The sequence below is a fragment of the Oryctolagus cuniculus genome, chromosome 14, assembly GCF_964237555.1.
Source record: "Oryctolagus cuniculus chromosome 14, mOryCun1.1, whole genome shotgun sequence".
Taxonomy (NCBI): domain Eukaryota; kingdom Metazoa; phylum Chordata; class Mammalia; order Lagomorpha; family Leporidae; genus Oryctolagus; species Oryctolagus cuniculus.
The window spans coordinates 61502136-61518718 of record NC_091445.1 but is presented as its reverse complement, the minus strand read 5'-3'; the positions used below and the strand labels follow the sequence as shown (position 1 = coordinate 61518718).

Genomic DNA, 16583 nt, shown 5'->3' with positions numbered 1-16583 from the left:
AAATGAGAAGATACTCTTTCAGATTCAGATGTTGGTAGGAGTTGCTGGTAGGAGTATAAAATGATATAATTTTGGAAAAATTTTTGGGCGATTTCTTAGTTAAACACCTATCCCATGATATAACAATTCCATTCTAAGGTTTTACCTAGGAGGAATAAAACTATATATTCATAAACTGAATTGTATACAACAGTTAAAAGCAATTTAAAAGAATAATAGTCTGAAACTTGAAAAAACACAAATGCCCGTTAAGAGGAGAAAGGATTAAACTTTCCAATACATTCATATGGTGGAGTTATTACTCACCAACTGTTAAGATGAGCTGCAAGACAAGCATCAATACAGAATTATCTATTTTGCCAAATGAAAGATATCAAACAGAAAATAATAAACAGTGTTTCCATTTAAGAGAATAATCAGAAACTGGCAAAACCAGTGGGTGATAGGATTCAGAATTTTGATTGCTGCATGGGCACGAGAAGATTGGACGGAGACATCAGGAACCCTTCTCAAGAGAAAGAAGTGACCTGAGTGAGGTGATGCTTGCATGCCATGTAAATTTCTCAATGCTCACTTTTTTACCAGATGTAAATTTTATTCTACAAGTGAGCTATTATCAAAAAATAAAGTGAAAAAATTAAATAGATAATGTAAAAATGACAGAGGTAATGAAGGCAGATACTTTTACTGTAAAAATAAAAAATACAGAATAAATGTATACCTACTGGTTTCCCTTCCTTCCTCAAATTTCAATTTAATTTCCCTCTCCTGTGATAACCATCATTACCAGTTTTTTTTTTTTTTCCTACATTCTGCTTAAACTCAGTCAAATAACTCTAAAAGGAGATACAACCCGGTCAAACTGGAAGTGAGAATCTTGGCAGCAAGAAAAGTGTCTCTGTATAAGTTTGCTAAGCCTTGTATTTGCTTAAAAAGCCCCTAACACAGACACACTGTGCTGGACAGGGCCGTTACAGAAGGTGTTCCAAGGAATTAGCGAGCTTTTGACAAAAACTCCAACATTAGGAATTCCTGAGCAAGTCATTCACAGAAAGATCCTCTCTGGGTCAGTTGCAGCTTAAATCAAAGGGACCTTACCAGGTGCTGCTAAGCACGGCCACCTCAGTGAAATAAGGATTAAACGTCTATCTATTAAGTCTCCACAGGTGAACTCAAAAGACACGCCTGACTATATCTGTAAGCCTATCAGAGACCTTAAGTACTTCTTAAAAGCAAAATCATAAGTAGAGCCATTATTTTCCTCACATCAAGACTACTGCACCTTAAGGCAGACATGCCATACCTGCCTCTTCCAATCCCCTCTCTGGGAACTGTTATTGATGAAACACTCCTAATGGGCTCTGCTCTTCTATTATAATTCTCTATGCTCAAGCTAAATGGGTTTATATAATCTACATAAGGGTAGCCAATCGCCACCCACCATCTGGGAGTCTGTAAGACATGTTCTTTTCATCTTAAAGGGCACTCCACTTACAAATGGCCTTGTTCAAATTTTGCTTATGCTAATTAACAAACTTATATGTTTCAGAACTCAACAACTTCTGGGACTAACTGACCATGCAGGGGACATAGACATTGCAGGTGACTGAGACTGTGCCAGCTCACAAAGAAAGTCTATTAGATAAAATAGAGACTCCAGAGCCAGGACAGGCAGGGCTTGCACTACACCCCTCATAAGCTGGAAGCAGCTATGCCCTTCCACATCCCTTAGGATTAAAGGAATGAAGTCTCTGAGGGGGGAATGTCGTAGGCAGGCATACGGGATAAAACTGATCAGGTTTGTGAGTCAGAAGACCATGCCTTCACCCTTTGTGACTGCATGCCCCTACCTTACCACACCTGTGTGCCCACTGGGCAATCAGCCTAATTAATCACTCCCCTTTGGAAGTGGGTTAAAGGCCTAGGACACGGTGGGCCTGGCCCTTTTTTTCCTTTTGCCCTGGACTCCACTTACGGCCCCCTCGCCTTCGGGCCATTCGCCCCAAGCTTTCTGGTCTGCACGCTCCTCCACATGGCTGGCTCCTGGTGCTCAGTATGAATCCAGATTTCACTTTCTTTCTTAGATAGGGCCCTCACTCTTCTGTGCATTTGTTTCACTAAAAAAAAAAAAAAAAAAAAAAAAAAAAAAAAAAAAAAATCCTTCCTGCTACCCATGTAGGGGTGTGTCTAGGAAGGCTCTAGGCTCTGAACTAAGAGTCCAGGATGTGTGCTGGTTTTCTCTGGTGAACTGGAGGTGTGTATGCTTTTCTCTGTACCCACTAAGCGAGTCATTTCTAGCATGGCTTGCAGACTGTGCACAGAAGGAGGGACATTTCTGTGTGGCTTCAGGTGAGTGAGCAGGAGACATCATAGCTTTAGTTCAGAACATTTCTTCTTTGGATTCCCACAGTTTTTGACTAGTTCAGCTCCTGCAATCACAAACACTAGAGACTGGTGACGAGTTTTTAAATTCATTATTTGCTAAATATTTTTAGTAGTTACAGCACATTTCTTAAAATCGTATTTATAAAGTATAATTTTTCTTAATTGCTGTATTTTAGGGTGATACAGTTGTTTAAAGTTTGAAGGATGTGTGTGTGTATGTGTGTGTGTGAGAGAGAGAGAGAGAGAGAGTTTCTAGGGGATTGTGTCCTTTATTGGGTAGAGGAGTTTTCCTGGTTGGAACAGAGTAAAAATAAAAAAGCAAGTTTTAAGGTAAGCTGGACAGGTAAGTGGGAATGAGCTTGTTATGAATGTCCGATGCAGAGTTCTGAAGATGGCAACCTTCCTGTGATTGGAGACTAGTGATAGAAAGAGAACCGGGAGCAGGGCCCATTTCTGAATTCCAGGTAAACACCTGATGTGAAGAAGCTCAGCTGATGACTTTTACTTCATCCCTTGGGTTTATGATATGTTTATAAGGAAAGCCTGTGTGGAATACCAAATTGTAGGTCCTTGGCCTATAGCAAGTTTCTGGTACTGGTGGGAGTTTAAGGAAGATCTAAAATGGCATGCTTGGCTTATTCCCACTTTTCTTGGAATGAGATTAAAGAAAGATGGATGTTAAGAATCACCATATGGGGGCCGGCGCTGTGGCATAATGGGTAAAGCTGCCGCCTGCGGTGCCGGCATCCCATGTGGGCACCGGTTTGCGACCTGGCTGCTCCACTTCTGATCCAGCTCTCTGCTATGGCCTGGGAGAGCAGTGGAAGATGGCCCAAGTCTTTGGGCCCCTGCAGCCACGTGGGAGACCCAGAGGAAGCTCCTGGCTCCTGGATTCAGATCGGCTCAGCTCTGGCCATTGCAGCCAATTGGGGAGTGAACCAGTGGATGGAAGGCCTCTCTCTCTCTCTCTCTCTCTCTCCTCCTCTCTCTGTAATTGTGACTTTCAAGTAAAATAATTAAATCTTTAAAAAAAAAAAAAGGAATCACCATATGGCTTCTTGCAAGCCTGGGCGGTGTTTTAAGATCTTGAACTCCAGGAGTTGCCTGCTGTGGGAGACTAAGACAACCACAGGGTCTAGAAAATGTGGGGTTACTTTGTGCTACTGACCTCAGCTTCCGGCAATTGAAGAAAACTTGAAGTCCCCTCAAGAGCAGGCCAACTCAGTGTAATACAGTTTATTTCAATTGAATTAAAACAATTGACTTAGTTGATATTATATATATTATCATAGCATATATAATATATATGCTAGGGTTAGGAATGTTCTAGGGCTCTATGGTTCAACACAGGAGCCACTACCTATTTGTGTGGTTACTGAGCACTTGAAATGTGGCTAGTCCAAACTGTGATGCCAGGTGTCAAATAAACACTAAATTTTGAAGGTTTAGTAGGAAAAATATAAAACATCTCAATCTTCTTATTCATATTGTCTTATTAAATATTTATTCATTTATTTATATGCTAGGGGATAGGACCTTTCTAGGGGACATCGGCCTTGAGCCACTCACATAAATCTCCTTGTTCTGAAAATAGGGAGAGACTACTGGGACCGTTCTAATCTGATGCTTCACCCAATCTCTACTCTCCAGAACCTCCTTCAGTCTTGTACAGTTCAGTAGGGCAAATGCATTTCTCTGTTTGGTGTAAACAGACATTTACTTGGAAATATTAATAAAAAAGCAAGGAAAAAAACCTGCTTTTGTAACTCAGCTGGCCCTGAAAGAGAACCTCATTCAAAAATACCAAAATATTTTGAAAGCTAGGAAGATTTATTGTGTAAAGGTCTAAATTTCCCACACTTGACAGGTATTGCTTGGTTAAGCCTAGAATATCATGGTGCAGCCTGTGTTGGTAGCAGGAATGAATGAAAATACACAATGATTTATTTGAAGTAGTATCTGTAGGCAGTACATGGGAGTGATTGCAGTGCCCCCAGTTGACTATGAAAATTATACAAATACCCAGAAATTTGAGTCCTAAATTAAAAAATGTATGGGGTCTATGAAGATAATGAAATGAGAGTTGTTCTAATTTCAGAACTGAGGTTTAATTCCCCTTCTGCAAAAAGCAGCCATAACTCTCTTCCAGCTGGTTTTTGCCACATGGGCACAGAGCTATTAGATCTTGTTTTTTAAAAAAAATGACTGGAAATCATTATACTTAGTGAAATAAGCCAGTCCCAAAAAGACAGATACCATATTCCCTGCCCCCCCCGATCCATGGTAACTAATAGAGTACCTAAAATGTAAAGTATTGGGGTTAAATGAACATTTTGAGATTCAACGATTGTTTACAGCCCTTGTCTTCTGTTGAGGAACACTGTTTTTTTCTTCATACTATTGGTTGAACTCTTAGTGTAGAGTTAACATTATGATCATTAAGAACACTAAAAATAGGTCTTGTAAAAATTAAGAGTGGGAATGGAAGCGGTAGGAGGAAGAAGCGTTAAGCATGGGTGGGTAGGGTGGGAAGTATCACTATATTTCTAAATCTGTGTATATGAAATACTTGAAACTTGTATAAATTAAATAAAATTTAAAAATCCAACCAACAAGGGAAAAAATGACCATAGACAGTAATATATCTTTATGAGGTACTTCATTATGTTTTGGTACATTTACACATTGTGTATTGATCATCTCAGGATACTTAGACTTTTAACCGTTAGCCAAAACTATGTTTTTAAAAAGTGTAACCACATGGAGATCTGAATCAATCTGAATCTGAATCTGTTCCTACATGCAACACATTCTCTTAGTTTTGCTTTTGAATTTACTGAATAATTTTTTGACTATATTCTTAATGAAAATCAAGCCATACTGAGAGGATTAAAGTATCATTTACAGACACCTACCGTATGCTGGCCTCTCATCCCGTCTACCCAAGCACAAGTCAGTTGTTACTGTTAGAGAGGTGTAGTACCTCCTTGGCTCACGGAGGTAGTTTAGTGTTGCTATTAGGATTCTCATAAGCTTGGTTAATCCAAGTCCTTCCCTGAGTTCTACTCACTGAGCAATAAATCAATTTCTGGGCCTGGAGACTAGTGACAGATCTAGACCAGGTGATCAATTCATTGCTTTCTGAGAGATGGCAACTGAAGTTCCATTACCAATCCCACCTGTTAATGACTTGATTGGCAAGCACTATTTTCAGAAAATTCAAGTTTGTTCCTTATGAATTTATGTTATCAGAAAAAATGTAATAAAAAAGCTAGTTTAATGTGGGGAAAACCTCAATCTAACCAGCAAATATAGTGTTCTGTATAATTCAGTTTAATTTGAGATACATTGACTGCTGCAAACATAAAAGGGGCAGGAATCTCCCGCTCAAGGTATAGACAGCACTTATGAAAAGAAGTCCAAGCTTACTATTTCACACCAAAAACATATCTTGAGATAATCTTGTTTCAACTGAAATATCTGAATTCAACTGCAAAACCCAAATGAAGGCTCTGGACACATGAAAATACAACAGATAAAATCTGGATACTCATTAAAGGAAGTGGGCAGCTTTGTTCAAGTGGGCAAGGAAGTGGTCAATACCTTGTGAATGAAAGTGGATACAAAGGTCAGCCTTGGCCTGGTGGAGAGAAACCACAGTGTTCATAGCAGTCTAGCAGCTAAGTGGTTGAAAAACCTGAAAGGCAAACCTCTTGTGGAAGGGTTTCTTGCCCATAAAAATAAGATTATCATTTGAATGAGTTGTTTGACTATTTTAGCATAGTCTGGTTGCAGCATAGAAATTTTCTCCTTATATATTTTGTTTCAGGAATAAAATATGTGTGTTATAGAAGTGAACTAAAGAGGTGGACTGTGATATTCAAGTTCACGACTATATTTATCCAATAATGCTAATAGGAAACACTGCATGAAGAGATGTAGCAAGCTCCCATAAATTAACCTAGGATGGAATTCAGGGCTTGTCTGGACTACACATTGCAGGGAATTGTCCTGGTGTCAGAATTAAAGAAGCGCTGTTCTACTACTGGTGGATCTTGACTTCCTTTCCCACTGGTAAACTAACTAAAAATCAGGTCATCTGATATGAAGTTGGAGATAGCCCCAAGTCAGAATTTTATGTTAGAGATTTTTGCAAGTCAGGAGATAGTAACCTGTGGCAACAAGAGATGACATGTGGAGGAGGAAGAATATAAACCTCACTGACTCTTTATCAAACTTTCAAAACTGAAGATTTCTTTTTTCTTTGCCTTTTCTCTGAGACCTCATGAGACCAAAGCCAAACCATTCCTGTGGATTTTTGAAAATTTTACATTGAGAGGATAATCTGAAATTGAACGGTGCTGAGAGTGAGTGTGGCAGCTGGGTGTATGTATGTTCACAGAATTATGATTAAATGTCTCTTCTCGATTACTCATTACACAATGGATGATTATTCTGAGTGGTTTACATGCATTAAACTTGTTTAACCACCACAGCCTTCCTGAGGTAGCTTAGGTCATTTTACAGACAAGGAAACCAAGGCTTAGGTGAATTACATAATTTTCTTTGGGCCAAAAAGCTAGTAAGAATTGGTGTTGGGATTACAAATCAGGCGACTTCTTTCTAAAATGCAACTGGAAGACACTAAATTGCCTCCAGTTGGGCAAATAAATAAAATTCTTGAGAGGTGTATTCTAGGAGAACCAGGATTTTCAGTTTTACCAGGAAGTCAGGAGGGATGTGAAATATCCCAAATCCAGCATCATTTAGCTCAAGTCTTGGGATCTGAAAGACGAGCAGTGAGAGTTGCTTTGCTTCCGTCTAGGGGGAGGTCAAGGAGTTTCAGGAGATTTCTGGGAACTTGTGAAGTTTCGATATTTGTAATGAGACCTCACTCTTCTCCCTTTACAGCCATTGTAAAGATCACATGAAAAGAGACAGAATTTGTAAGCATCCATTAAAACCACAATTCCTCACCATATTTCAAATTCCAGATTGGTGCTGTTGGCATCTGGATCATCAAAAGCACAGGTCAATGAGTGCTGAAATCCATCCACTTCCAGCTGACTGTAGCATGAGAATGAATATTCATCCACTTCGGCATCTTCCAAGTCTCCTAGGGAGGAACGGATATGCAGTGATCAGTGAAACAAACACATTCTTTTGAAATCTGATGTGTCATTAATAAATAAATGACACTTTTGAACAGACAAGAAGGAGTGATTTTATTTTATCTGAAAAAGAAAAGCCCACGTTCAAAAATATGAAAAAGTTATCCAAACAAAAAATCAGATAAAAATGCTCACTATGCACAAAGTTTTGTAATAAGAAAGTTCATCACAATTAAAAAAGAAAATCTCCAAATATTTTTAAATAGTTCCGCCACTGAGTTCAGGCATTAGAGAACTAGAAGCAAGCTCTTTGTTTAATTGGAATTTCTTGTGCTACAGTTGTTACATTAAAATATTTATACATTTCAAATAAGATATTTCATTTCTACCAATTATCTGTTGGATAATCTTATTCTTTTTGTTTGAGAGACAGAGAGAAGACAAGAGGGAAAAAGAGAGAGAGAGAGAGATTGATTCTACTTGCTGGTTCACTCCCCAAATGCCCACATATCCAGTAATTATCCTGGAGCAAGCAGCTAGAAACACAATTCAAATCTCCCATGTGTGTGGCAGGAACCCAATTATTTGAGCAACCACTACTGTATTGGCAGGAAGCTGAAGTCAGGAGCCAGAGCTGGACCTGGGCATTGCACCCAGGTACTCCAATCTGAGGCACTTACCCACTAGCTAAATGTCCACTCCTTAATCTGATTTTTGGCCTCATTATTAGTCTTCCTTCCCAGACAGTTTTTCCAGGTTAAAGAAGATTATAGTTATCTGATGGTCAAAAGTTCACATTTTTAGGGGGTCCCTATAACTTGCCTAAGAAAAGCATCTAAAAGTAGCAACAGAAAGTGACATTGACTATCTCCATTGTGTGACTACTTAAGACAACTTTGCTATTGACAGAGGTAAACATGACCTTAGATCTTTTGAATTTTCCCATGAATGTTTTGAACATGGCTCCATTCTTACACTTCTTCTTCTGCTATAGATAAGGTATCTTGTAGATACTAGCAAGATTCTGAAAGAAAGTGGGAATCAGGTATCTTTCTTTTGTAGCCACTTTTGGAAAGTACCATATGAGCCTATGACTGCTTTTAGATAATTTGTTTCATCAACACTAGAAACTCATGCTTCTAAGGCTGAGGAACAGAGTAGCCTCTGTTTTGAGGAGGTGGAGGACCACATTTTACAAAATGCCTTGTTTCCATTATTATTGCTTCTGGAAAGAAAAGTTCTAATAAAATTATTTTTGTTTGAACATACAATAGTTTTTAAAATTAGAACTTATTTGGGAAAATATTGAGTTTAATTCAAATGTATACCAGTACCTTCCAAAGGTCATATTCAGAGACAGCTGTTCTGATCAGATGGCTTAGAGAAATTTCTAGAATATTCATATTGAACATTTTGAAGATTTCTTATTAATGAATGTCTGTCTTAAGTCTAACCAAAAACTGTAAACTTATTCTTTGTGCATTTTCATTATATAGTGTTAAGAAGTTAAGTTGCAAACAAATAAATTACCTAAGCTCTTAAAAAATGCCCACTTCTCATTTTATGGACTTAGATCTCATCCTCTAAGAACTAGCATTTTTCTAAATGGAATTGTGAATGGTGATCTTCATGCTGTCTTGTACTTCTATCTTCTGTGGGCTTTCCAACAATCCTATACAACCGGCCATGTATTACTATTTGAATTCAGACACCCAGTGAGTCTTTGTCTCCAAGATTCTACAGTATACAACGTAAACTAGTAGGGCAGGCTCCAGTAACTGCTGGGTGGCAGCTGAACAAAGAATTTCCAGGGATCTTGGCCACCCAGTCTGGCACACCATGTCTGTTGTGTACTCTTTCATACAGTTTACAAAGTACTATTCCTACAATTTTTATGCACTTTAAGTACATGTGTTTTAAGAAGCAGCTCTTTGGCTCTTTAGTGGGTATGTTGGGAAGAGCTATTTTGTATCCAAGAAATACTCCCTTCAACAATTTGTAAAATTGCATGGCATAGAGAATGTTCTACTTGAGGTGAGCTGAAACATTCTTAGCTAAAAGCAGTGTACAGTGATTAATACTTTGGAGTTAGACCTGAAAGATGTGGGCTTAAGTTCTGGTATTCTACTGTGTGGCTCTGGTCTGCTATCAGGTAGTTCAACCTCTCTATGTCCTAGTGTTCTGATCCTTGAATGCATGTCATGAGAAATGACTGAATGGCTATGTCTTAGCTTAGAACATAGTAAGCACTCAATAAAGATCAGCTATGACTATTACCATTTTTTTTGAGAAATAAGTAATTAAAAGATAAAGTAAGAATTCTAATTCTGAAAATACATGTGAAACACCTGAAGTTCTTTTAAAACAGAATTCTATGTCAATTGAAGGTGTGGGTATCAGTGTCATTTTGAAATTATATAGAACTTTTGAACAGTGAGTTGAATTGTTCTTTAATGCTCAATAATTAATATTCTTTAAATTCTTAATTAATATTAATATTTAACTAAATACCTAAGCTATTCATCCATAAACATTTAAATCTATTTGAATATGTATTACAGACAAGGAAGTGTGGTTTAGAACTCTTCCTACTGAGTGGAATTGGTTGATTAATAGCTTAAACTGTTTGGACTTTTAAAAAAGTGACTCCTTATTCTTTTGGTCACCTTTGTAGTTAACAGAGAACTAACTTATGTTTCAAAAGCAACCGCTTATTATTTTGTGAATTGCTCACACACACTAAACTGGGAAGTATTTTGATGTAATCATGTAGATGATTGGCCACAAATCTTAAAAAATCTGAAATTTAAATTTTTCAGTAAAAATGCAGTTTTAAATTAGAATTCTTGTTTCTTTTCAAAAACAGTATGACTGTCATTGAGAAATAGTGGGAATATATTATTTCAAAGGGGTGAAATTTATGTGTTCTGTTGCACACATATCTATGGGCAAACCCAAGGCGAGTCTTAATGTAATTATCATCCTCTATGGAATGACTCACACATGGTCACACTCTGAAAAATGTCAACCCTCTAACAGATCTCTTAAGAACAAAATTCTAGGGATTTCCATCTTTGGTAATTCCTAAGTAAATTGACTCAAAATATCTAAGGTAAGATGACTAAGAAAACTTCTCAAATATGGAATCTGAGTCATTAGGCTGATGAGTTTGACACTGTCTATCAGGCAGACACTTTTAAAGTGAGAGGACTTAATTGTTGGGAGAAAATTGATAGTCCAAGTTCCTAGGTAGTTCTTGTAACTGCTGGACACTTTTGTCTACAAATTTATTGTAATTACAGGGCATAAAGAGCTCAAGACCTGCTTATAGGTGCTAAGTGTTTTCAGGGTTCCAAAAGGAATTACTACATCTGGTAAATTTTTTTATAGGAAAGCAAATTAGTGTATTTCAATGACAGAACACATTCAGATCTTTCTCTGTGAAGTTCTTCACTAAGGATCTCACATGAATCTACCAAAGCTGAAGTACGTTGAAGAAAGTTCCAAATATTTATTGACTATCTACTATATTTTTGATGCTGGTTTACATACTGGGAATGTGGTACCAGTCAAATAGAGGAAGATACTGTTTCTGGACATTATTATACCATGAAAGTTAAGCTTTTTAGAATCTCTTAAAAAGTCCAACAAAACAAATCTATCTTGATTTGACAAAGCAAAAATATCTGAGAGATTGTCCAACAAGTATGATATTCTTTGTGTAAGACCAAAGGCATCAGTCAACCTTTGAGATCCACAGTTTGAGAGTCAAATGCATCTCTTCTTGATACTTCTGAGGCCTTATAAATAATCCACAGTACCATCCCATAGCTTTTGTCTTGCTGGTTAGAACATACACAATGACTGAATATGTGCTAAGGTCCAAACTCTGTATCAACCCAGTGCCCAACTAAGATCTGTTAGGGAAATGAGTAACCTGAAACACATACTAAAGATAATCCAAAATCCTTAAGAAAAGTTAAAATGACTCACCATTCTGTGCATAGCCACTTTCTCCAGAAACAGCTTGAAGTAAATAGAAAGCCAAACCAAGAGCTGTACCTAGAATTGTCATTCTGAGAGAGAGAGAGGAGAGAGCTGACTTGTGAGCCTGGGTGTACAAATGAATGAGAGAGGAGGGAGGAAGCTCCGATCTACAGCTCTGTACTTCGTTAACCACAGACAGGGGGAAGTATAAACACAGAAAAAAAGAAGGCAAGTGTCAGAAACAGGAAGTCTGAGTAGTATTGCTCTTTTAAGCAGAGGTGGAGGAGAAGTAGAATGTCTTAAATTCTTGTACCTCTCTAAGCCTAGTATTACTTGCGGCCCTCAACATTACTGTGTTCTTTGGCCTAAAGGGAGTAGATTCAAATCTAGGCTTAAACTATCTCAGACAAAGGCCCACTTTAAAGGAATCACAAAACAAACATATTAACCCACAAAGCTAATCAACTTATTGTTTTACTTTAAAGAAAGATTCTGTACTTTATGAGGTGATGTATAATAGGTTTACTTAAAATAGTTTCCTTTGACTCTTGAAGTACTAGTAATGTTTTGTTCTTAATTTGGGTGTTGGTTAAGAGTGTGATCAGAAGACCAAAAACTCATTTATCTGCATACATTTATTGGTATGTATACTGTATTTCAATAAAGTGTTTTATAAAATAAATAAGCAATATAAAAAGAGCTTACCTCCATCCTCTAGGTTTCACATCAACAGTAATTTTTCTTTTTTGTTCTCATTGAGTTCCTAGAACCTATTCATACCTTATTCATCCTAGTAGGCACTCAAGGATCATTTGTTTAATGCAGGAGTTGGCCAACTATGGACAAGAGACTAAATCTGGCTCACCATCTGTTTTGTATAATAAAGTTTCAGTGGAACATAGCCTGCCAATATGTTTGTATCTTGTCTACAGATGCTTTTGTGCTACACTGGTAGCCTGGAGTAGCTGTGATGGGGATTGTAAAATGCGTAAATATTAAAATCCTTACCATCTGACCTGTGGTAGAAAAGGTTTATCAGCTTCTTGTTTAAGGAATAAAATAGACACTTTCTTAATGTATTTGAAACAGTACTCTACTTGTGGAAATTTGATTCCCACAATATTTCAAGAACACATGGGGCATACCAGAAACATGGAACATACTTATATAAGGTTGAAGTTTGAGACAATGACATAGATAATTCATACTCCCCTTAAATTTATATGCCAATCAAAATTATTCCTCAAATTGACCTCATAGTTAAAGTGTTGGTGTTTCTTAAGCCTGGGTCAATGTAATTCTTGGTAATTGTTGGATTTTTTCTTTTTTTTTTTTTTTCTTTTTTTTTTTTTTTTGACAGGCAGAGTGGACAGTGAGAGAGAGACAGAGAGAAAGGTCTTCCTTTGCCGTTGGTTCACCCTCCAATGGCCGCCGCTGCAGCCGGCGCACCGCGCTGATCCGATGGCAGGAGCCAGGATCCAGGTGCTTTTCCTGGTCTCCCATGGGGTGCAGGGCCCAAGCACCTGGGCCATCCTCCACTGCACTCCCTGGCCATAGCAGAGAGCTGGCCTGGAAGAGGGGCAACTGGGATAGAATCCGGCGCCCCAACCGGGACTAGAACCCGGTGTGCCGGCGCCGCAAAGTGGAGGATTAGCCTATTGAGCCACGGCGCCGGCCAGGATTTTTTCTTTTTTTTAAACATTTTATTTTTTATTTGACAGGATGAGAAGGAGAGACAGAGAGAAAGGTCTTCCATCTGCTGGTTCACTGCCCAAATGGTGCAACGGGCAGAACTGGGCTGATTTGAAACCAGGAGCCAGGCACTTCTGGGTCTCTCACACGGGTACAGGGGCCCAAGGACTTGGATGGTCCATCTTCTACTACTTTCCCAGGCCATACCAGAGAACTGGATCAGAAGAGGAGCAGCTGAGACTAGAACTGGTGCCCACATGGGATGCTGGAGCTGCAGGCAGAGGATTAATCTACTGTACCACAGCACTGGCCCAGATTTTTTTCTTTAAATTAATATCATTGTCCAGACACAGGTTGATAGCAGTCCTGTCATTAACAGGCTGATGATGTCTCTTTTAAACCCTCTTCAACTATGAAGCCTCCATGGTGATGGGCATGGTCTGCAGTGATCATAATGCCATACTCTTTTTTTTTTTTTTTGAAAGCCCAAGGGATATTTTAGAGTAAGATTCTTATGGAAGGGGCATTTTCTGTCTCCTCCATCTGTTGAAGCTGTGTTGAGGGCATTTGAAAACCAAATAAAGAGTGACAATCTGCCCACATGATGATGTCGGTCCTTGTTTCTGATCTTGTTTTGAAAACTTGGTTAGAAAATTGTAAATCTGATTCACAAAAATTGATGTGTTGTGTGCATTGCACTGAATATCCTTTCAAGAAAACTGTAATTACAAATTCACTCAACTAAGCAAGTATTTGAGGAAAAATGACTAACACAGAACTCCTAAATTGCTCATGGACTGTCACTCTATGGGTGAGTAAATGGGTCATGTTTCTTTAAATTCTCTTGTTTATCATTTAAGTGGACTATCATTTTGATTGTATCTCTTTCCTTTAGTCTTGAAGATGTAAAAGAACAAAGACAAGACACAATATTTTGGTACAGCATGTGCTACTTTGCTCAGGGGATTTCCACTGGTATGCTTGCTCTCTTTGGGTGGGGCAGGAGATGCCGAAAGGACCCAAGAGAGAGAAACCTAAACAAAGCCTAGGGGGCTCAAAGAAAAATGATACCTGTCACTAGTTCTTCTACAGATTGGGAGAGACAGATCAAGGGTACATACTCTCTTTCTTCACTTAGGTTTTGTCCGTCCATTGGAAACTTGGAAAACCCAAGGAAGAATCTCTTCACTCCACCTGTGCTCCATTTACTATATTGCTTTGTTATTATCATTTGTGAGACCCACTCAGGTAGAAAGAAAAAAAAAAGAGTACTGGGAAGAATCTTCAGGATACCTGCACCTCCAGGTGCAAAATCAGGACCCAAGTATCAGAATGGGCAAAGCTGGTCCTGGACCATGGGTCCCCTTCTCTTTTCTAATCACCTCCTTTTCTCATCCATCTTTTATACACCAATTCTTAAGTTTCACAAGTTCTTATGACGTGGCAAATTGCTAAAAAGGAAAGCCATGTTCTTGTTTCTCATACACAAGCTGAACACGCAGAGCTAAGAGGACTCCCAATACCAGTTGGTCAAATCTCTCCTTTCTTCCCTTTTTTTTTTTTTTTTTTGTGATTGTTCAGGCCATTTATCAAAAAGGCAAAGCACATCAACAAGATTTTTCTTATTTCAGTAAGTTATGTGCATTTCTGTATAACTGGAGAGTCCTAAAGGGTTGTTCTTTGAATGAGTTTTGAGACGCTAGAATGTCAGAGTTGGAGGAGTGTGTGTGTTATTTATTTTATTGTTGATTTCAAGCAAGCCTAGCTTGGGAAGTCCCATGTCTTCTGGCTTTTTCCCAGTCAGTAAGGACAAAGGTTGTCCTGGGAAAATACAGGCTGAGCATTTTAACTTATTACCTACCAATCTTCAATCTCTGTATTCATCTCTTAGAAATAAAAAATTTTATTTCTATCTCCTACATAAATTATACATTCAGTGGAGGCGGATACCTGTGCAATAACTTTTTCAACACACTGGGGAAACAAACCATTTCAAGCACACAGATGAATCTTATAAAATAGCAGTTGGTCTTAACTGAGAATGATTTAAAGTCACTCGCCTTGTGGCACATTCTATGAAATCTGTGTTAACTAACAACTTCCGCCATCAATTTATCTTCTTTATTGAACAGATTTATCCTTAAAGTGGAAAACAATCTTGGGTGCCTGAATTCCTCTGGAAAGGAAAATCTATACCTGCTCACTGGATTTGCTGGGGTCCCCAAGAGCTTTGGTAAGTGAGGAGTAACAACACATGGGGGTGTCAACTAGGGGAGGGTGGCTGTATGGAAATCCAGTGTTGTTGTAGTCCTCAGTGAATTGTCTTGAGTGTTTCGTACCCTGTGCTGAGTCAGTCCCTAAGGTTCTGAGGGGGAGTCCCAGCATCTAGAAGTTTCCTTTCCAGGAGCACAGTGTTTTCCTTGTTGTGGCTCTTTCATTTCCCTTTCCTCCTTGCCCCACATCTTCAGCCTCATGTCTTGCTGTTATTTATGTTCTTTCTGAGCAGAGCTTGAAATGCAGTATTGGTTTTGCCTTTGTTAAGACCTCATTTTCTGTCTTTGGATGTAATAAAAATGGAATCTTTTGACTACCAACTTTTCATTCTTTGCTAAAGTTATTTCTGCCAAAAAACTGCAAATAGTTTGATTTTTGCACATGCCCAACATTAGATACAAACGTGAACAACATAGCTAACCTTTGGTAAAGTGACAGACTTTCTGTCAAAGGTTGAATCCTGGTGTTTCTGTGTGCAGCTGGGGAAGAGGTTGGGTCCCTGCAGCTCACAGTTGCACTCTCAGGCCCATGATAACTCACAGAGTTTTTGAGGAAAGCCTGGATTAAGTGATCCAGTTCTGGCCCCCAATCTACACTCCTCTGCAGAGTCTCTGGCCTCAGGGGCACCCCTGTCCTCTTGAGGAACTGCAGCTGATCGTCACACTCTGCCAGCCATGTCCAAACCCAGACCACTAGGAGAATTGACGTGGACCCCTGGAAACCCAGGACCTCTGCGCGAATTGAGTCCCTAGGAACAGTTCTTGCACCTCATGAATTCCCAAGATAAATCTGTAGTCTCAATATCCAAAGTCTCCTTCACTCTTAGAATTGCCAGAGAATCAGCAAGCATTCTGAAAAACAAAAGAGCCAAGGATTTCTTTGTGGCCACACTATATAACCCTGGAATATTCCTTAAATTTTTCACTTATTTGCAAAGCTGAGTGTCTGTCTATCTATCTATCTATCTATCTATCTATCTATCTATCTTAGGGGAGAGAGAGAGAGAGAGAGAGAGAGAAAGAGAGAAAGAGAGAGATCCCATCCACAGGAGAAAATAGACTGGGCTGGGCTGAAGCCAGAAACTGAGAACTCAATCCAAGTCTCTAATTTGAGTGGAGAGACCAAATCATTTAT

At 38.7% G+C, this 16583-nt stretch overlaps 1 protein-coding gene across 1 annotated transcript in view; it reads right to left on the bottom strand.

The window, feature by feature from the left end:
- Positions 1-11670, bottom strand: part of IL7R (interleukin 7 receptor) — a 30375-nt gene extending 18705 nt beyond the window's left edge. The window contains exons 1-2 of the mRNA XM_002714135.5: positions 11490-11670; positions 7363-7501 (exon numbers count right to left, since the gene is read on the bottom strand). Coding sequence (XP_002714181.1) covers positions 7363-7501; positions 11490-11571 — 221 coding nt within the window. The 5' untranslated portion in view covers positions 11572-11670. The remainder of the gene's footprint in view (positions 1-7362; positions 7502-11489) is intronic.
- Between the last annotated feature and the right edge of the window lie 4913 nt (positions 11671-16583).